Source organism: Neofelis nebulosa, chromosome 10 (genome assembly GCF_028018385.1).
Source record: "Neofelis nebulosa isolate mNeoNeb1 chromosome 10, mNeoNeb1.pri, whole genome shotgun sequence".
NCBI lineage: Eukaryota > Metazoa > Chordata > Mammalia > Carnivora > Felidae > Neofelis > Neofelis nebulosa.
The window spans coordinates 61,822,338-61,844,807 of NC_080791.1; the positions used below are offsets into that span (position 1 = coordinate 61,822,338).

General features: G+C 42.5%; 2 protein-coding genes and 1 pseudogene across 2 annotated transcripts; all 3 read left to right on the forward strand.

Moving 5' to 3' along the window:
* Positions 1–2,974: 2,974 nt before the first annotated feature.
* On the forward strand, positions 2,975–3,940 carry LOC131486592 (olfactory receptor 51M1). Its single transcript, XM_058686499.1, has one exon. It carries the CDS (start codon positions 2,981–2,983, stop codon positions 3,938–3,940), a length of 960 nt encoding a protein of 319 aa, XP_058542482.1. The 5' UTR covers positions 2,975–2,980.
* A 10,250-nt stretch (positions 3,941–14,190) lies between these two features.
* On the forward strand, positions 14,191–15,078 carry LOC131488658 (olfactory receptor 51L1-like). Its single transcript, XM_058690518.1, has one exon. It carries the CDS (start codon positions 14,191–14,193, stop codon positions 15,076–15,078), a length of 888 nt encoding a protein of 295 aa, XP_058546501.1.
* Positions 15,079–21,165: 6,087 nt separating this feature from the next.
* LOC131488659 (olfactory receptor 51I2-like) lies at positions 21,166–22,092 on the forward strand (annotated as a pseudogene).
* Positions 22,093–22,470: the final 378 nt, after the last annotated feature.

The following is a 22,470-nucleotide window of genomic DNA, read 5'->3' on the forward strand; positions in this document are numbered from 1 at the left end:
TGTGCTGACAGCTCAGAGTCTGCTGCTTGCTTCGGATTCTCTGTCTCCCTCTCTCTCTCTGCTCCTCCTCTCCTCACAGTCTGTCTCTCTCTCAAAAATAAACATGAATTTTTTTTTAAATAATGCAACCAGAAAAATACATATAGGGAATTGTAGAGAATTGTAGAAAGAGTTGCATGGATTTGTCAACTGCAAGAGAAAAAAGATCGGTTGAGAAAGATGCCGAAGCCAGAAGGACCCGGCTATGGAATATTCTAACATATTGAGAACACACATCTTGGAATTGGGCAGACAGGGGCTCAGATGCTCACTCAGACATTAGCTCACCTGGAAGCCTTGGAGAAGTCATTTACCTTTGCTCTAGTTCCTTTCTCTGTGTAGTGGGGACAGAACATTTCATGGTTATGAGAAATTTATGTGATGATACTAAGTCTCCCCCAGAGTCTGGCTGGGGCACAGACTCACCAAACCGCAGCCCTCGCCATAGCTCTTCACAAGTGTGAACCGCATTCTGGTGAAAGGGGGCTGGGAAGAACTGGGAACAGTGCAGAAGCTCAGAGAGTGAGCATTCTCTGAACAAGCCCCAGGACCGCAGCGGGGAATGGATCAAGGGGAGTCGGTGTTAGGCGTGCAAGTTAAGCGAGAGAGAGGTCAGGTGAGCAGGTGAGGTGAGAACTAAGAACTATGTCAGTGAGCACAGGCGTGGAGACAAAGCAACAGACTGCTGGGATATTTAGGAGGTAAAAATTACTTACCTTAGTTAGAAAAATAGATCTGGGAAGAAGCAAAGGGCCAAGGAAAGTATACATTCCAAAATGTTGTCTTGGATGATTAGAAAGTGTTAAACAATATTGTCAAAAATGCATAAATGGGAGGAGAATCACGTGTGGAGAGGGTAGAGGATGGGCTCAAGATTAGATGTATTGGATTTAACTGGCATCCATTTTGAGACTAGCAGGAAGGCAGAAGTTTGAGCCTGATGCCTAGCAGAGCTGTCCGGACTAGAGATAAATAGTTAGGGGTATCAGTCTATAAGTAAAATAATAATAGCTTACATAACGAATGAGAAAGTATTTAACGTCAGGAGCCTGAGTAACATGAACAAATGAACATTTGTGCAGTGGATGGGAGGGACTGAACAAGAGCTGTCATAAAAATTAGAAGAGAACCAGCAGATCCTGTCATCAAGAATTCCAAGAGAGAGCCTTTAAAAGAAGAAATGGCTCTAGAGATCAGGTGTGACTAAGTTGCCATTGAATTCCACCCCTAGAGGTCGTTGGGAGTTTTAAAAGCTTTGCTTTAGCTAAATTAAAAAAAAAAAAAAAAAGCCGTTGGACGGTTGGTTGAGTCGTGAACTTAGGGGTGAAGCAATGGAGAGGATACACATGGATAATCCTTTCACCCCTTGTCAAAGTGATGAAAGGCTGGCATTGGTCTTCTAGAACATGTTTCCTTCTCACCACCTCCTCTGCACTCTTTCCAGTGGTTGGCAGCATGCACCATCATTGCTACCCCCTCCTGGTTGCATCCACAGCCCTTTCCAGTCCCATTTTATTGGCTAAAATTTTAGCACTGACTCACTTTGCTCTTTCCACTACTGATCCAGACTAAATTCTTATGATTCCAATATTCCCTCCCCTAATCCAATCAGCAGCCACACTTTCAGCGCCCTGACCTCCTCTTAACAAGGATTGCGTCCTTTACCTTAAATTGGCAGCTCAACCCCATCCCGCACTCTAGATCACTGGTCCTTTTTCACCATCTCTCACTCCTTCATGTCTTCACTTTTCATTTTACGCAGTGCAGTGTCCACAGCACATCATCATAATTACTCCTTTGATAGACCCTGAACTGTCATCATACAAGCCTACCCTAACTTCAACTCTCCACATACTTCTCTTCTGCATTTGAGCCGATAAACACAGTGGTCAAAAACACACAAGAATGCTGACCAGTTCCACTTTGAATTTATGAACAACCAGTGGGTCTCATCTCTGCCTGGAATCCTACACTGCCTCCTTCATCTGGACACTAGAATCAGATTTGATTCCCAACCACTCCATGGAAATGCTCTCTCACAATCAACCGTGACTTCCTCGTCGCTAAATCCTCTGGTTGCTTCTCAGTCCTTATTACCTTGACCCCTTAGTGATATTATATTTAATTGATTAATCCCTCATGACACTTACACCCAAAACCACCATCTCCTGTTTTTTGCCTGATGCAACTGGGATTTTATTTTCCCTCAGAATATTTTAGTGAAGCCTCTCTTCTCTACTTCTAAATGCCAGATTTGCCCAGGGCTCAATACTAGAAACTTCTCTCTACACTCACTTCTTAGGTTTTGTCCAGTCTATTTACTAATATCTCTCAAATATATGTCTCTTCCTCAACTTATTTCTGAAGTCTACATTTCCTATACTGAGTTAATGAAAACATAACAAATGAAAACCCTACTGGGGGGAAGTGATTATAAGTTGAATTTTTGACATGCTTTTGAAACAACTAGATGTAGATGCTCACTCAACATGCTGCTAGATAGGAGCCTAGAAATAAAAAATAAAAAGTAAAAATTATCGGGTTATATATTTGATATTTATCAATGTATGGATAGTAAATAAAATCATGTGAGTGATGATATTGCCAGGAGAAACAATAGAGTATGGCCAGAAAATTGCTCAGAATAGGAATGGTTATATTTCAAGCATGAGCAATGAAGAGAAGCCAGCAAAGGAGGCTGAGAAGGAATAGAAATTGCAGAAATACTGAAGAAAATCTGGTGAAGGTGGTGCTATCAAAGACAAAACGTAGTAGAATGGTAGAATTGATAATAGTGAACTAGATGATAGCAAAGAAGATGATGGTCATGATTCTCCTTCTGTGTGATTGTTAGTGAGACCGGAAGAGCTAATAACCAGAAATATCCATTTATTTTCAGCTCCATCCCTGAGGAATGATAGCTCTCTTCAGTCCTCAATTCATGCTCTTATCCAACATTACTCAGTTTAGTCCCATGTTCTACCTCACTGGCTTTCCTGGATTGGACACCATCGAACACTGGATCTTCATCCCCTTTTTCCTTATGTACCTTGTGGCCATCTCAGGCAATTGTTTCATTCTGATAGTTATTAAGACCAACCCTCGTCTGCACAGACCCATGTACTATCTACTCTCTTTTCTGGCCTTCACTGACCTGGGACTGTCAGTGTCTACCTTGCCCACCACTATGGGAATCTTTTGGTTCAAATCTCATGGTATCTACTTTGTGGCTTGTCAGATCCAGATGTTCTGTATCCACTCATTTTCCTTCATGGAGTCCTCAGTGCTCCTTATTATGTCCTTTGACCGCTTTTTGGCTATCTGCCACCCCCTTAGGTACTCGGTCATTATCACTAGCCAGCGAGTGATCAGGGCAGGTCTGGCTGTCATCTTCCGGGGACCTGTGGCCCTAGTTCCCCTTGTCCTCCTCCTGAAGACTTTTCCCTACTGTGGGCCTCGAGTCCTTTCCCATTCTTTCTGCCTACACCAGGAAGTGATACACTTGGCCTGCACAGATACCACCTTCAACAACCTGTATGGGCTGGCAGTGGTGGTGTTCACTATGATGCTGGACCTGGTGCTCATTGCACTGTCTTATGGGGTCATCCTGCACACTGTGGCAAGACTGGCCTCCCAAGAGGAGCAGCTCCGAGCCTTCCAAACATGTACCTCACACCTCTGTGCTGTACTGATATTCTTTGTGCCTATGGTGGGGCTGTCCCTCGTGCACCGCTTTGGGAAGCACGTCCCACTTGCTGTCCACCTTCTCATGGCCAATGTCTATCTCTTTGTGCCTCCCATGCTTAATCCAATCATATACAGTATTAAGACCAAGGAGATCCGCCACATCATCAGCAAACTCCTTGGTCTTAAGAAGGTCAGTACTAAGTCTTGGAGCTAAAGATTCCAGAGGGTACCCAGGAGAAGTTCCCAAATCAGGCCAAAGATTTACAGCATTGAGAACCTACCATCACCCCACATGTTCCCCAAGTTTTTTTTCCACTGCCCTAATTAAAATATGTATGGATTTCCTTCCTGAGTTATGGGTTACGAGTGCTGATGTTCTCTTGCTTAAATTATAATTCCTCCTACGTATGAGACCTTGCTGTTTTGGTAGCACCAAAAACGGCCCGGAAGAAGATTCTGTTGAGGGTCATCAGCAATGTACAAATATTAAAACAAAAATGAAACGGAACAAAAATTAAAAAGGAAAAGTACATTAAAAAGCATCCAGAACAGAACCTGGAAAAGAAGAGATAAATTAACCTCAAGAAAAGCACCTTTCATTAATGGTTCCTTGGGACTGCTTCCCTCTTCTCTACCTGGTCAAAGTCCTTCTCTTCACTTTCTATACTGGTTAAGCCATGTCCTTTGGACTCTTTAGTCACATTGGAAGAATCAGAACCTGTCACTCTTCCCTAATGGCTGATTTAGGTAAAACACCTCCAAATCTTTCTGTGGATGTGCTCCCTCCTCATCCTGTTCATCTAGTAAAAGCCCTTGACCCCACTCCTGACTCCTCACTTCTCTGATTTTACCTTTCCTGTGGACTTACTGTCGGGAATCAGAAGTCAGTGTCTGTTCCTAGGCACTTTGGTTGTGAGATCTTGCACAAAGACATGACATGCGGCAAAATTTCAATGAAGGAAAATACCGCAAACATTTGTAAGTCATGATCCCATCGCTCAGGAGAGTGTGAACCTAAAACTGGCAGAGAAGATTGCCCATACCACTGACTAAATGAGATTCATGTTGGAGTCTCAGCATTGGGGTTGCTTCCTCATGGATATTTCCTTGAGGGCCCTCTCTCCAACATCAAAGTGGATGCTCCGTGTGTCTGCTCCCTCAGAACCCTGCATTTCCCAGCATAACATCTGTCACATAATAATGTACTACTTCATGCTCCAGCTTAGTTCCTCCTCCTTCTCCTCCCCCATCTCTCTTTCTTTTTTTTCCTTTTTTTTTTTTTTGTCTTTTTCCAGAATGGATTTCTAAATTAAGCTCCCTGGAGGAATTATGCATCTTGTTAACCAGTACATCTCCATAAATACAACGAATGGCAGAGAACAGATGCTCAATGAATAAATGCCATTAATTTTTGGATACATAAATGCATAAGCAGAGATTCAAAACTGAGAAAGAGAACTTCTTTTCTAGGGAAACGGTTTCTCTTCACACCCGGGAAGACCAAGAGGATTCCCTTATGATGGCATTTATCAAAGGATGTTCCTCATCAGTATCCTAGCTCTGCTTCACTCAATTCAGGCCCTCTGGGCCTCCAGCCTCCTATGCACAGGTTACCATGACCTGGAAGTGCTTACTGAGAGTTATTCTTCACAGTCCTGAGGCATGGAAAACCTTGTATATAGTCCACCACCCCTCCTTCCTGATCTGCCTGAACAGAAACCTTGCTGTGTCTGTTTGATAAACTAAATTCTCTTGGGGTGCCTGGGTGGCTCAGTTGGTTAAGTGTCCGACTTTGGTTCAGGTCATGATCTCATGGTGGTGGGTTCGAGCCCTGTGTTGGGCTCTGTGCTGACAGCTCAGAGCCTGGAGCCTGCTTCAGTTTCTGTGTCTCCCTCTCTCTGCCCCTCCTCCACTTGCTGTCTCTCTCTCAAAAATAAACATTAAAGCGTTGCCTGGGTGGTTCAGTCGGTTGAGCTTCCAACTTCAGGCCAGGTCGTGAACCACGAGATCAAGCCCTGTGGGTGGATTCTGTGCTGAACTTGCATGTTGGATGGTACACACATGGTTGATATCTGTCAGACTGGTTTCTGATTAAAATTTTGGCTTTTTTTTTTTTTCTGTTTGCTTGGCCAAAATGGGAGAGATGGTGATAGCAGCAGACCAGACAAAGACCTCAGATATGATGGCACTTGAAAAAGTTAACATTAAAAACAGTTGGGGGGGAACCTGGGTAACTTAGTCAGTTAACCGTCTGACTTGATTTTGGCTCAGGTCATGATCTCACAGTTCGTGAGATCGAGCCCCGTGTTGGGCTCTGAGCTAACAGTGCAGAACCTACTTCAAATTCACTCCTTCTCTCTCTGCCCTTCCTCCCAAAATAAATAAATAAACACTTGAAAAAATGTTAAAAAGTAAAAATAAGTAAATGAGTTATTTAATAAGCAGTGCTAGCCAAATTTGTTATCCATGTGGAAGATACAATTTGATCTTTACCTTATAGTACACACAAAAAATGTATCCAATTAAAGATATAAATGTTAAAAGGAAACTTTGAAGATTTTTAAAAGAAAATACAAGAGAACAGATAAGTAGATACACATATATAGATAGACAAACAATGAAAATAGAGTAAAACAGAATATACCAGAAACAAAGAGACAACACAAACCAGACTAGGAGATTCATCTGCAGTGTATATCTATATGAGCAACTGATGCTTAAGGTTCAGAATATATAAAGAATCTCTATAAATTAGCAAAAATTTTAAAAGACAGAGAATCCAATAAGAAATTAAACAAAGATATGAATAGGCGATGCACATACACAAAAAATGAATAGGATAGGGGCGCCTGGGTAGTTCAGTCTATTAAGCGTCTGACATCAGCTAGATCATGTACTCGTGCTTTTGGAGTTCAAGCCCCACATCAGGCTTTCTGCTGTCACAGCAGAGCCTCAAGCCTGCTTCCAGTCTTGAATCCTTCTCTCTCTGCCCCTCCCTCACTTGTGCTTTCTCTCTCTCTCTCTCTCTCTCTTAAAAATAAATAAACATTAAAAAAAAAAAAACGAATATGCCAAGAAACATCTGAAAACATGTTCATCTTCATAAGAAATTTGAAACATAAAATAAATAACAAAAAACACCATATTTTATCAAAAACGTTAGCAAAATTGGGGAAAAAAAACTTGGTAATACCAAATGTATATCCTGTATATATCTGTACACAGAAAAAGCATTAAAAACTATACTGAGATTGATAAATAAGAAATGCTAGAAAACAGCTCCAGGAAAAGAAAGAAGTAAATCAAGTAAGCTGTGTTACATGGAAGGTTTTAACTCGATCTAGAAAAAGAACATGAGGCAAATAAGCAAAATGTTAAGATTTGTTAAAACCAGGTACACATAGGGGAGCCTCGGTGGCTCAATGGGTTAAACTTCCAACTTCGGCTCAGGTCATGGTCTCATGGTCCATGAGTTCCAGCCCCACGATGGGCTCTGAGCTGACAGCTCAGAACCTGGAGCCTGCTTCAGATTCTGTGTATCCTTCTCTCTCTGCTCCTCCCCCACTCACACTGTGTCTCTCTCTCAAAAATAAATAAACATTAAAAAAAAACAGGTATGCATATAGATGCATATTTACTCAGGTGGTTATTATATCATTCTTTTTTAAAAAAATTATTTACTTATTTATTTTGAGGGAGAGAGAGAGAGAGACAGGACAAGCGGGGAAGGCACAGACAGAGAGGGAGAGAGAAATTCTGAGCAGTCTCCACACTCAGCACAGAGCCTGATGTGAGGTTAGAACCCACAACCCTGGGATATGACCTGAGCCAAAAGTCAAGAGTCAGATGCTTAACCAACTGAGCCACCCAGGTGCTATTATATCATTCTTTATATTTTATAATTAAAATATGTCCTATTTAATTACAAAATGTATATTAAATACAAAATGAAATTTCAAAAAGAACCAAACTCTAAAACTGGATGTAAAAGCTCTTGCGTTTGTGTAGTGTTGTATGTGTGCATGTGTGTGTGTGAGTAGAGGGCCATTGGAATCCCAGTGGTTTGGGCGTGGGAGACCCTATGGAGCACTAGAGTCTTTCCAGTCCTAAAGTCAAGTGCTCCTTAAACATAGGTCCATTCTGAGCTTTAACTGAAGTCTCCATGGGAGGAGGCCACACTACTGAATGTTGGCTCTGACACTCAGAATGGGCTTCCCCATATGGAATGGAAACTTGTTTTCTGTGGATCCTGTTAGCAGAATGAGGTATAAAGAACATAGGATTTGGATTTGGATTAGACTTTGAGTCCCATTTTTGCCACTTATGAACAAACAGGCCACTAAATTTCTTTCTTTTTGCAATTAGGAAATAAATATAGATAATGACATTGTTGAAAACTTCTATCTTATAGGAACTTAAAACTCAAATTAACATATTTTAATCTTGCTAATAAGCAAATATTAAAAGAGTTCATAATCAAGATCTGTGCGGACAAGCACATGGGAAAGAAGGGATTTTCATACACTGGTGTGAGAGCATAAATTGATTTGTCTCTTACAGAAAGCAAGATGCCTTGAAAGACTTAAATGCATTCATACTCTGTGTCTCAGAAGCACCCCTTCTAGAAACCTATCCTACTGAAATAATTGTAAATGAAAATTTGCATTCCCTGAGGACAAGGACCTATTTTTTCTGTGTGGTCACAGAGCTATCTTTAGCACCTACACTGGTGCTCAATAAATATCCATTGTATTAATAAATAAATGAATATTACATGTTAATTGTGTCATTGTTCATTTTGATAAAAAAAAAAAAAACCTCACAGCATCCCAGGTATCTAGGAAGAGGATGTTATATAAATTATAGTATATTCATTTGATAAAATATTATTTGGCTATTAAAAAGTGTACATAAATACTGAAAGCACTATTTTCAACATAATATTAAATTTAAGAAATTTAAAATATTTCTGTAAAAAGCAATTGCTGTGCAACAGCTATTTATATCCATAGGAAAAAAGCTATGATATATGTCTTTTTTCTATGCATTTCTCCATCTTTTTATTACCCAAAGCTTCCAAAAAAAACCACATTTGAGTTTTATAACTGAAAAGAATGTCTTACAAAGAGTACAAGAGCATGTATGTGTGATTATGTTGATGATGGCAATGATGATAAAAGCTAACAATGTTTTTTTATTTATTTTTGAGAAAGAGACAGAGTGTGAGCAGGGGAGGGGCAGACAGAGAGGGAGACACAGAATCCCTCAGGATTCCCTCAGCACAGAGCCTGACACAGGGCTCGAACCCATGAACTGTGAGATGGTGATCTGAGCCAAAGTCAGATGCTTAACCGACTGAGAAACCCAGGTGCCCTGAAAGCTAACAATTTTTATGCTCAGTGTTTTATTTAATTCTCACACCAAAGCTATGAAGTAGATGTTCTTGTGTTTGACATTTTAAAATGAGGAGCTTGAGGTTCCCATAGGAAAGGAACATTCCTTAGTTAAATATCTCCTGCATCCTAGACCAAGACCCAATTACAACTCTGTATAATTTTCTTAGATGGTTATGCCAGACCTTCTCTCCAGATTGGGTCAGTCTATTTGGGACAAGGGCCTGTTTTGCTGAAGGAAGTTCAAGTAAAAAAAAAAATTACTTAGTTTTTCCTTAACTTCTATGCTATAGATATGAACTTCTTTAGTACTAAGTTTATACATAGAATTTCTATACCTGTGTAGTGTCTATGTTTTCAGCTACCATGCCTTCCTCTTCAATAAAAAATGAGAACCAACCAACAAAACAAGACTCATCAAAGTTATATTCGTGCTAATGACAATAAATTGCACAACCCATTTACCAGCACCAATTCTATGCTCCCATGTGCAAAAAATTTCTTTACAATCATGTTATTTAATATCCTAATGCCTTCCTAAGACTTCAGAGCTAGCATTCTATTTGTAAAATACATATTTTTCATATAACTGAAACACATTTTTCAGGTCATTGAAATTCACGTAATTTTATAATATCTTGTTTTGTGACAATTCTGAACCTTTGTATGTTTCCTTCCCTATCTGGAATGCTGGATCCAGTGAAAGAGTAAAGAATATCTGTTAAATCCTTATATTTCCTGTGAATCTTTTTGGTTTGTTACTCTGTCATGAAGAGTTAGTCCTTTTCAAGTCCGCCTCCTACAAAACACAATCATTTTCTCAAAAGCAGACAGAGATTATGTATTATTGATCATTGCATCTAAGTATATGTCCCAAAGATTTCAGTGTCTATATATTTGCTGAATGAATGAGCAAGAATAACTACCTAGCAGGAAAGAGAGTCTCAAAGGGAAGCTAGACTGGGGAAAAAAAAACCACAGAAGGGTCAACCAGTAAATTTTCTTGTAACAATAGCAGCCAGTGGGAGAAGAGAATGAAGAATCATCTGATCTGCCGAAATATCTCATGGTGGTACTTGCGAGTTGCTAAGTTTCCATGAAAGAAAAATGGTGTGCCCAACGACTAAATTCTGGGAAGATGCTGATCCCTCTTCAGTGTCTGCAGGTCTACAGCCATCTAAATAGTTTCCTCTGAGGGCCTAAGAGCCAAGGGAGGACAGAGAGGCATATAAGTGCCATTGCAGCAGAGCATCCTGATTTAATCAGAAGAGGCTGGGACAGGAAGTGAGAAGAACTACAGGGTTGGGGAAAGAAGCCACAGACAACAAGGGACCAGTAAGGTGTTGAAGGTGGATAGAGGCAGCCAACCCAGTGACCTTTCTAGTACCTCTTATCTAGCAAGTCTACAAGGAGGGTTATGGGATAGGGCAGCTTCCAGGATTATGGCCAGTCTGTGGTTAGAGCTGCTGTTCCATGGTATCTCCCCCTTGATCTTTTGGGTTAGAAAGAGAGACAAGAATTTGTAACTGGGTGTTGGTGTGCAAACACAGCAGCTTCCTGGGTAAAATGTGAAACTGGCCCTGGCACATGGAGGGCAGGGAGAGAATGAAGGAGGCAGTCCCCTCCAGATTGGTAGACGGCAGGTTTAATAAGCAAGGGAATTTATATACAAGGCATATGTTGGGAACCACAAGAAAAGTAGCTCTCTGCACCCATCACCAGAATCTTAACCGGATTCGGTCATGTACACCATCCAGATGGGCTCAAAACACCTTACTCTTTTAAGGCTGTGTCCTTGGAGCAGCTTCTGAGAGTGGGGAAGGCAGGTGGAATGCACATTCCAAGGCTGGAGGTGAAGGGTCAGAAACCTTGGATTACCTGGGTCCATCTTGTAGGTCAACCTATAGTCATGGCCTCTTGGTGACCTCCCCCAGCACTGGGCTGGGCTTTGGACTAGAGTGATACAGGATTATGGCAGGGATGGATCATAATCTCTACTCTATCCCAATGTATGTGGCTCCCAACATAGTTTCCCTGGAAAGAAGGCAGGGAACATGTGAAAATTTTCCATCACAGAAAAAGACAAACGTGGAGAAGGATTCAGTCACTTCACCAAAGTCATGTGGCTGGGTGTTCAAAAACTGCTTAAAGAGCTCAAAGTCCCAACCCTGAGCTTCTCACTCCTCACTACTATTGGATTGCTGATTGACCTTCCCTTAGAGCTTGCTGCAGAAATGAAAGGAAGAGCTATAGCTCTCATACGGTAGATACTTGTGGAGATCTTCCAATAAGAAGGCAGTGCTGGAAATGGCAGATAATAATCTACAGCTGTTGAGTGTATGGTTCTAACTGCACCACATTTAGTTTCTTGTAAATGGCTCTATAATCTACAAAGCAGGGAGAGTAACTGGCCTACTCTTTCAGGTGAGGAAACGGAGATTAAGCAAATAATTTGCACAACTACAGAGTTAATAAATGGGGGAGTTATGATTGGGATGTAAATCTGACTCCAGAGCTACTTCCTTCATCACCACACTGTACTGCCTAATGAACTGTGTCTGGAGGGCCACAGGTCTCCATAGATTCTTCACTGCCCAGTGGGCTTGAGAGGGTAAGACTGAACAGAGAGCTGTGGGAGATTCCCGGGTGCCTTCCCATCCCTCCGTTCCTCATGCTTCTCCATGTCAGTGCCTCAGTGTCTGACCACATCCCCCATCTCCAGCCTCTCTGTTGCCTAGCCTCTCTCTCAAGTTGTCTCACAGATTTTTTTCCTTCTCCTCAATTCCCCTCTTCTGTTCAACTCTGCCCCTACCTCTCTCTGTTCTCCCTCTCCTCCCCCCGCCCCCCGCAAATACTCCCTCAGTCTCTAAGCTTCCTATCAGTTTAGCCCTTGGTTTTCCCCTTCGCTGTCCCTCAGGCCCTGACCTCTCCCCAGTTCTCGGTCTGTGTCTGTCTGGCGGTCTCCCTCCTTTCAGCCTTCCAGAAACCTCTCTCTGACTTCAGCTTCACCATCCTCCAGCTCCTCTGTCCTCCAAGGTCGGCCTCACATGTCCTCATCTTGTGTTTCTCAGGCTCTTCCTCGAAGTCACACAAGCTCCTTTCTCCCTGACACCCAGCTGACCCTTTCCTGTCCTTCAACATCTTCCTCACCAGTGTTCACCACACCCTGTCCTTCTTCATCCATTTCCTCCTCTTCCAGCCTCCTCTGCTTCCTGAACCATGGGTCTCCCTCAGCATATTCTTATTAAGGCCACAATTTCATCCCTATCTGTCCCTCAGTATGTGTTGTGATCTATTCCTCAGTATCCCCTTTTATCACTTTGCCCCAATTACTCCCTCAGTCTGTTTGACTGTCAGTAGTTCCCCAATCTTCCAAAGTCACATGGCACTTATGCCAAGGTCTAAAGCACTGTCATATTAAATAGGAGATGGAGTTAATTTTTTCATAACAGGAGGAGATAAAGAGTAAAAACTGTAGGGGAAGAATACAAGAAAATCAGTGCTTTGACAACAACAAATACATTTATTGTTTATTATATTCCAGACTTGGTGCTAAATTTTATATAAATCATGTGCAAATAAAAACACATCCATTCTTTAATTAGGAAATATCATTATCATTACTTTACTGATGAGGATGCAGAAGCAAATATTGTATCAGGCACGGAGATCCGGGATAGCAGGGCTTGTCTTGTGAGCACCTCTCTAGGTATCCCTATTTTTGGTTTTTAATAAACTAATTTAAGCAAAGAACAAGCTTTGTCATTATTGCTTCTGTTTCAAGGTACACTTACTGACATGCATTTTTTGCAATACCTACTTGGGAAATACACTCTAATAAGTTGCCCTGATTTATTAAAGTTGTGTCAGGTCTCCAGCTTGATTTCTGAGGACAGGTACCTTTAAGAACACAGAAGAAGAAAGAAAGAAAGAAAGAAAGAAAGAAAGAAAGAAAGAAAGAAAGAAAGAAAGAAAGAAAGAAAGAAAGAAAGAAAGAAAGGTGAAAGAAAGAAAGGGTGAAAGAAATAAAGAGGGGTGCCTGGGTGGCTCAGTTGGTTAAGCATCTGACTTCAGCTGAGGTCATGATCTAATGGTTTGTGGGATCAAGCCCTGCATCGGTCTCTCTACTCTCAGCGCTGAGCCTGCTTTGAATCTTCTGTCCCCCTCTCTCTCTACCCCTCATCCACTCACACACACCTGCACACTGTCTCTCTCAAAAATAAATAAACATTAAAACAAAGGAAGGGAGGAAGGAAGGAAGGAAGGAAGGAAGGAAGGAAGGAAGGAAGGAAGAGGAATGTCAGTGGACTCTGATTTTAGATTTGAAAATAAAGAAATTCCAGGAATTATAGTAAAGGAAGCAGCTTTAAAGAGGTAGACTATATAGAATGAATAAGCATGACTTCCCAGGGACATTAGATGCTTGAAGCATAAGGTACTAGAGAGCTAGTCTTTGGTTCTTTGAGAGAGGTTGGGTGTGGAGGGAAGCAGGATAACTTTTCTCTCAATCAAAGGGATATGTGCAGAGGATCTCATAATGGCAATAAGCAGATAAAGTGGAGAGCAGACTGGATGAGGAAACTCTCTAAGGCATTCTCAATCTGCTTAGAAAAATTAGATATAATTTCTTCTACAGGAAAATCTCAAAGGGGTAAGGTCAGACACAGAAGACAACTTAGGAGTAACAGAATTTCAGAGTATCTCAGCATTCTATTAAGGTGGAGCTCTAAATTTTTCTAAGTTAAAAAAAACAAAAACCCAACCTTATCTTTCACTAGTGGTTAAGAACAAAAGCAGAGAAAACCCCTCTCGAGGCTTACTGTCACTGAGGTAAGTAGAAGGATGAATGGGAAGAAGAGAAAGAAGGGAGGAAGCAGGAAAAGGACAAGCTGTTTGTGTGGTCATTGGTGAATTGAGAGGTCATTGAGTCCACGGCATGCAGAGGCCAGAGGTCATTGAGCCTACACCAGCAGGGGACTGGTGTCCAGTGATAGCAGAGGTGTTCATGGTAATGATCTAGTAACCTTCAAAGTACTACCCCCTTTTCCTAGAGTGAATAGACTTCTTGAGAATGAGGATATCCACCCTACCAAATGCCAACGCGAGCTTCTCTACGTTCCTGCTGACTGGCTTCCCAGGCCTGGAATGGGCTCACCACTGGATCTCACTACCCATTTTTGTAGGATACCTGGTGGCCCTCGTAGGTAATGCTACCATCTTGCATCTGGTACGAACTGAGCCTTCTCTCCACCAGCCCATGTACTACTTCTTGGCCATCCTGGCTGTGACAGACTTGGGCCTGTGCATGTCCACGCTGCCCTCAGTGCTGGGTGTGCTGTGGTTTGATGCCCGGATGGTGGGCCTGGTGCCCTGTGTTCTGCAGCAACACTTTCTACACTCCTTCTCCTTCATGGAGTCAGTGGTGCTCTTCGCCATGGCTCTGGACTGCCCGGTGGTCATCCGATTCCCACCGCACTATGCGTCAGTGCTCACAGGTTCTCGTGTGCCACTAGCCGGGGCTGTGCTGGGCGTGCGGAGTGCTGCCATCACTGCGGCACCCTCACTGCACCTACTGAAGTTTGACTACTGTCGCCCCAGGGCACTGTCCCATGCCTACTGCCTTCACCAGGACATGATCCTCCTGACCTGCTCTGACACACATTTCAACAGACTCTATGGGCTGTGCATCATCATGCTGGCCATGGGCTCCGATGTCCTCTTCATCCTGCTCTCCTACACTATCATTGTCCACACTGTGCTGGCCATCGCCTCTGCCGGGGAGAGGCTCAAGGCCCTCAACACCTCTGTCTCACACATCCTGGCCATGTTCTGCTTCTATGTGCCTGTGCTAGGCCTGTCTGTTGTGCACAGGTTTGGGCACCACACCTCACCCTTGGTGCACATCTTCATGGGCACTGTCTCTGTGCTCTTCCCACCCCTGATGAACCCTGTTCTATAGCATCAAGACCCAGCAGATCCTCAGGGCCATCCTCAAGGTGGTTTCACTGGGGAAGACACAGTGAGACTTTGGGAATGGACTAGAGCAACTCCAAATGAGGAATGAGTGAAACCTTCTTTTTAGAGCCTTCATACCACAAAACAAGTTCTGTTTACCTATCTTAGTTTGATGGTACATCATGAATTAACTCTAATGTTAAAATCAAATAAAGTTGATGCTTACTACTACTTATGTATACACATACAAATATATATCCACTACTTTCTTACATTAAAAAGAATGATTATATTTTTTACTCAAATGTTTGCATGTTCAGAGTGATTTTTATGTTTTCTCCTCTACTTATTTGGTAGAACTTTAATTGTACAATAATGTCATTGGTGATAAGTTACTCTGATGATACGGGAAGTTGAATCATCACTTCACATTTTTTGGATTAACCTCCGAGTTGGCCACAATTCATCAAAATATAATATTTCTACTATACACATTCACCGGGGATAACTTTATTTTTAGATCTAAGAGGAACTTTCCAGTGTTGCTTTTTTTGTCCGTATCATAGTCTGGGACAGAACTAAGTTGAGGAGAGGCATCAAAGCCTAATTTATAACCAGAATGAGAAAAATTGGGGTCGAGAGTGTGTCAGACCTGTAGGTAGTATAACGAACTGACAGAAGTATGTCCTTGAGCCACTAACCTAACAAAAGAACTGCCAGGTCTTAGTACAAGGTGCAAATTCCAAGGGCTGCTTAGATCATACTTTGCCAGTTTCAGCATAAGGCAATTTCTCCTGTCCCTACAGGACACAGGAATGTCACTGACTAATAAGGATTAGGATATAAGACAATTATAAGAGTATTTTATTTTTTTAAATTTTTTTTTTCAACGTTTTTTATTTATTTTTGGGACAGAGAGAGACAGAGCATGAACGGGGGAGGGGCAGAGAGAGAGGGAGATACAGAATCGGAAACAGGCTCCAGGCTCCGAGCCATCGGCCCAGAGCCTGACGCGGGGCTCGAACTCACGGACCGCGAGATCGTGACCTGGCTGAACTCGGACGCTTAACCGACTGCGCCACCCAGGCGCCCCTATAAGAGTATTTTAGATGACTCTTTAAGCAAACATATACTGTCATACAAATACATAAGATTAGAGAGAAATGCAATACACTCATGCACATACAGACATGAATCTACATTCAATTAATTGCACCTTTTTTCTCAGATCTGGAGGTTCTTTCCTTGGGTTAATGACTTAAAGACATACCTATGTCATATCACCACCTACGTGAATATACATTCAATTATATTTGTGGACACATGCTCATAGATTCATGCAAACTTGCAAACAAAATTCTTAAACAAGCAGCATGGTTACGCATACATCTACACACATATGCACACACAGGCATGTGTTTATATGCACATTTACATAAATTTACACACTCGCAAATGCACATAAAAGAATGCTCACATGGACGTGTATGTTTACACATCCACACATGCATGCATCATCTTGTTCTATATTTTCTCAGAGTTTGACTTAAAGTTCCCCAGACAGCATCCCCTGGGATCCTCTGCTCTTGGCTTAATTACTTCTGTAGGCCTGGAGGCAGCACATTCTGAGGCTGGTTTACCTGTGTCCAGCAGGGGACTGACTGGCAAAACTGGGGGAAGGAGAAGGCTAATTCTGAAGTCATGATAAAGAAGAAGGCCAGTCAGCCCCTGTTTCCAGGTAGTGAGGTGGAGATCTGGCCTGAGACCTGCCACCTTGAAGGGCAGGTGGGTTTTTGTAGGAGAGGAACAGGGTTGGCCTGAAGTCCAGCCTGTGGGATCAGGAGAATGGGAAATCTGTTCAGGTGATCTGAACCCGGGGTCTTCTTTCTGAGATACATCTCCTTTCCAGTACAGGCTTTCTGTTCCCCTTTCCTCCTGCCACGAAAGACCCCTGCCCTCTGGGAAGGATGCAGACTTTTATCCAGAAACCCTCACTATGGCAGAGAAACACCTGAGTCTGTTTTACTCAACTCCTCTCTGTTAATTCAGGAAATCTGGGACAGGGAAACGGCCATTTTGTCTTCAAATCCAATCTTTTTAAACTAGATATTTAATTCTCTTTTTAAATCTTTGTTGCTTAGGGCCATTTACCCTCCTCTCTTTCACTTTCCACACCAATGGTCCTTGTCCCCTCCGTCCCATGCAGGCAGCCACATAACCTGTGGGGCCTGGTCCCTCTCAACCCTAGCTCCTTGATGACCTGTGTTTTTCACAGTCCTTCACCCTCTTCTGGCTGACTCATCCCCATGCCCAACCCATTTATCACTGGCTTCCTTGTGTGGCTTTTGTTCAGGCTTCCTCGCTCTCCTCTTTAACTGCAGTTTTGCCAGCATGACTTGGCAAGTCACTTGAAATGCCAACTTCTCACTCTCTCAAGCTGTAAAATATATAAGAGTGGGTCATTTTGAGTATTCTCAGGATAAGACCTGCTTTAGCCTGTCCTCATATTTCCCACTCAACCCACACACCTCACTCATCAGCATGGACCTCAGACCTCCTATAATAACAGCTCTTCATCTACAATGAAGTAACAGTATATTACATTACTTTTGTCTTCAGAGAGACTCTCATTCGATAGAAGAAGACAAAGTTCTTCCACCACTTCCTGCTCTTAGCTCCCAGCCTAGAATATATCACCATACATCAACATGCGCCTTCTTTCCTGTTCCCTCCCTCCCTTTATCCTTTCCCTTTTATAAAGCCCTGGGGACATGCTCAAAATACAGGCCCTAAGTGTTCCTTGGAAGACTAACAAACAACTAAACAGCAATATATGGGACTGAGTGCTAGAGGAGAGAGGTGCTGGTGCAGAAAGTGATTAACCACATGCCTGACATGAGGAAGACATCCCAGGACTGACATCTGAGCCAGATGTTATACAACAGCGGTGCAGGTTGTATTTGTTCTAAAATGTGATTTTTAGTTGTACTAAATGCTGAAGTGCTTAAGAAAGGAAAAACAGGCATGGAAAGTAAACAGTAACAAAAACAAAACAGAACAAAAAAAAAAAAAAAAAAACACACAGGAATGACCAGGAGGGAAAAGACATGTTAGGGTGTGTCAGGATTTACAGACCAGTCAAGTCAAGAAGCTAGGTCTCACTGGAGTTTTATCAGCACTAAGAAGCATGCCATTCAAAGAAGATGAACGTACGGGATACGAAGACTTTTCCTTTCATCTTCAACAGTAGCTGGGTAGCAAAAATCACTGTTCCTCTTACTAATTCACACCGATGGATGATGTTCAGATGCCACTGACTCCCTCTCCACCGGACCATTTTGAAGTGCCAGGGGGATCCCATGCATTTTAGAATCAGGTTCTTTCCCTTTTTTTCTTGGTGTCTCCAAAATTAATACACTGGCCAACAGACAATGAAGACGACAAACCCAAAGTGTAGGCTGGACCTCAGACCACTCTCCCTTCCCACAGCCAGTACCACCCACAGGCATATTCTCTCTCAGGTTTCATGGGCTTCCTTTGAGGTGGTGGGTGATACTCTGTACTGGCAGTTCTACACAGGGGCTCACTTCTCAGGCAAACATTGTTTGTTTGTTTGAATTTTTTTAACATTTATTTATTACTGAGAGATAGAGAGACACAGAGCATAAGCAGGGGAGGGGCAGAGCCGGGGGGGGGGGGGTGAGTCACAGAATCCAAAACAGGCTCCAGGGTCTGAGCTGTCAGCACAGAGGCCTACATGGAGCTTGAACTCATGAGCCGTGAGATCGTGACCTGAGCCAAAGTCAGGTGCTTAACTGACTGAGCCACCCAGGCGCCCCTGTTTGTTTGTTTTTAATGCTCACAGGTACTTGTGGAAAGCAGCAGGCTTTTAAAATATGGGTGGCATGCAGTGTCCCTGATGGATAAGGAAGAAGGAGTAAATGATGTCTCCGAGGCATTCCAGACACCTATAATGACTCAATGTAAAAAGGCTGGCAGAAAGATACAAAGTTGATTTCTTCAATCTAGAAAATCTTAGGCAATTAAGAAATTGCTTAATTGCAAATAAAAAGAAAAGAAAAAGAATATTATCCATTAATAACAATTACTGTAAGTGTATTGTATGCTAACTGCTCCATACAGGTTCATTTGTTTAAGCTTCAGACAAGCCTGTGGCTACATATTATAGTGATTCTCTGCTTTACAGATAGGGAATGGAGAGCCCCTCGGATCATGACTGACTCAGGATTCCCACCAAGGCAATCTGATTCCATAGTCTGCAACCCTATCTTTTATGCACACTGCTCCGAAATTCCAAAATACATAACAGGAACAAACTGGGAGCAATAAATAAGGTGCACAATTTTAAGTGAATACTGAACTCTAAGTAATCCAAGGGACTGCTAAAAACGTATCAGAATCTTATGCACTATAAAAGGAAGTAAATGACTTAGACTGTTAATATGCGGAATTGAGGAATGGAAGGTCAAGATGAAAGAGACAATATACTAATTAGAAAAGCGGTCAGGCTCAGAGTAGCAGCAGCATCAAAGGTTCCTGATCAAGGAACACCTTATGTCATCACTGAAGTCTAGCCCTCAGAGAGAAGCCATGGGTCTTCACTGAAGAGCCAATGTCCTCCACAATGGCCAATATTACTTTCTTATAGCTGATGATTACTGGGTACTTTATAAGACTCTTTTATATACATTATTATGTTTAGTCCCCTTAATTTTTTTATCTAGTGTATGACTATTTCCATTTTACATATTTAAACATAGAGCTCACTTGAAAGTAGAAATCAGGAATTTAAAAACATGGCTTACAGGCTCAACCATATCCCATCACTCAGTATCTCTAACTTCCTCATTGACTATATATTTCTCCCCATGTCATGTTTTTGCGTTTGCTTCCAGTGGGGAATAAGATCTGGGTTTCTATACTTGATGAGAGAGATATCATTTTCTTCCTCTCTCATTTTTCTTTCTAACACATAGATTTTAAACTGATATTTCATCCTGAGGTCAGAAGTCTTCTCATAGACATCTCTTCTTGGTATGTAGAGGTCTCTGCCTCTCTCAACAGATACATCTTTTGGATAGTGTAAAGAGATGCATGTTGCCTTCCCAGACAGGGTTTCAGAAGATATCAGCACTATTGAGGTAGGCCATCATGCATAAATATTTTTGTTTTTATATGTGCAGTTTCAGAAATATGATCTGAAGGGACCATGCTCCAGGACTACTGCCCCTCGTTTCCATTGACATAGTAAGTATTGATTAACCATGCTGTCATGTGTGGATTGACAATGGGAGGGGAATTCTCCAATGGGCAGAATGCTTCTTTCCATTAATAGAAATTCCAGTGGGTTCTTTTCATTAACCTTAAAAACACTGACTTTTTCTGTGCTTTCTCCTACTGTTTATAAGAGCCAAAGGGATCATCCGGGAGGTTGAAGAAGGAACATAGAGAACTGAGCCCAATTTAGAGATGTTTTATCCAGTAAAACTAGATAAGTCTGTGTCTCCAGTGAAGGGCAGTCTTCGATGCTACTTGGAGTAGCAGAGATGGGCATTTAGTAGCTGTATCTCTTGATCGATTTTATGCCAACATTGAAGTAATTTTATTAACCCCCATCCCCATTGGCTCCTTAAAATCCAACATCTTCTAATAGGGAATTTATAGAATGTCTGGTAGATTACAGCTTTCATTGTGTTAGTGTCCTTACGATAATGTCTTTTTAAAACTACACAATACCCTCTCTTGATGGAGACATGGAAAACATTCAGTTCCCATCAAATATACTCAGTGAACCCACTATGGATCAGTTTTAAATATGATGTTAAAATACTCTACCAGATTCCCTTATTCTGGAGCTATACCTATTTGCAAGAATGACTCCACATTTTTGTTTATCATCGAAGACCAAAAGGTACTGGTCATGAATGGGAGGAGAGACATGAGTTGGCAGATCCTACAAGGCAGAGGAAATCTCAGGTTCCCAATCTCCAATAACCTTTATGTGTCTCACCCCAGGTTGTATCTCTGGCACCTGCCTTGGTCAAAGTCCCTGGACTCCAGACATAGGAAAATGTTCAACAGCAGTCAATTCATCCCCAAATATTTCCTGCTGACTGGCCTCCCCGGTCTGGAGGCCCTGCACCCTTCATTTTTCTTCCCATTCTGCTCCATATACCTGGTGGCCCTTATGGGCAATAGCGCGATCCTGGCAGTGATCAGGAAAAACACCATTCTGCACCAGCCGATGTACCTTTTCCTAGCTATGCTGGCCTTTGCAGAGCTTGGTGTCTCTACTTCTACACTGCCCACTGTGTTGGGCATCTTCCTTTTTGGTGCCAATGAGATCTGCTTTGAAGCCTGCCTGTTGCAGATGTTCTCCATACATTCATTTTCCATCATGGAGTCAGGAGTTCTGCTGGCCATGTTGGTGGACCTCTTTCTGGCCATCTACAACCCACTGAGGTACACCGCCATCCTGACAGGGCCCCTTATTGCTGGTACTGGTGCTGCACTTGGATTGAAGAGTGTGATGCTCATGTCCCCACTGCCTTCCTCCTGAAGCGTGTGCCCTTCTGTGGCCACAACGTCCTCTCCCTCTCCTACTGCCTTCACTTAGATCTAATCCAACTGCCCTGTGGGGATACACGTCCCAACAGCATCCTGGGGCTCTGCATTATTTCCACTTTTGGGCTGGACTCACTGCTCATCATCCTTTCTTATGTGTTGATCTTCTACACTGTGCTGGGCATTACCTCTGGGGAGGTGGAAGGCTCTCAACACATGTGTTTCACATATGTGTGCAGTGCTTGTGTACTACGTGCCCATGATCAGCATGGCTCTGGTGCACCGCTTCAGGAAGCACGCTGTACCTGCTGTCCATCTACTCTTGGCCAATGTCTGTTTTCTGGTGCCTCCTGTGCTCAACCCCATCATCTACAGTGTTAAGACAAAGCAGATTCACCAGGGACTAATCCAACTCATTCTTCAAAGGAAATAATACAGGAGGTGGGGCCGATGAGATGGTTACCTGCCAGCCAGTCGTTTTCATCACCAAAGGTGGTCCAGTGAAGCACAGAGTGCTCCTCACCTTATCAAAGTTAGAAAGCTTGATAAGGCTGCATGTTGATGAATTTGAGAACCCACATTTCATATATAAGATATCATAATGTAAATCAGTATTGTATAGTATTTTGTCAGCTCTTTTGGTTGTGTCAACATAAAATGTACCTACTCTTGGGGTGCCTGGGTGGCTCAGTCAGTTAAGCAACCGACTTTGGCTCAGGTCATAATCTCACGGTTCACGGGTTTGAGCCCTGCCTTGGGCTCTGTGCTGATAGCTCAGAGCCTGGAGCCTGTTTCAGTTTCTGTGTCTCCC

Bases quoted from the DNA above. Each gene is read 5' to 3' on its own strand.
- LOC131486592 (XM_058686499.1), top strand. From the start codon at position 2,981: ATGCTCTTATCCAACATTACTCAGTTTAGTCCCATGTTCTACCTCACT.
- LOC131488658 (XM_058690518.1), top strand. From the start codon at position 14,191: ATGAGGATATCCACCCTACCAAATGCCAACGCGAGCTTCTCTACGTTC.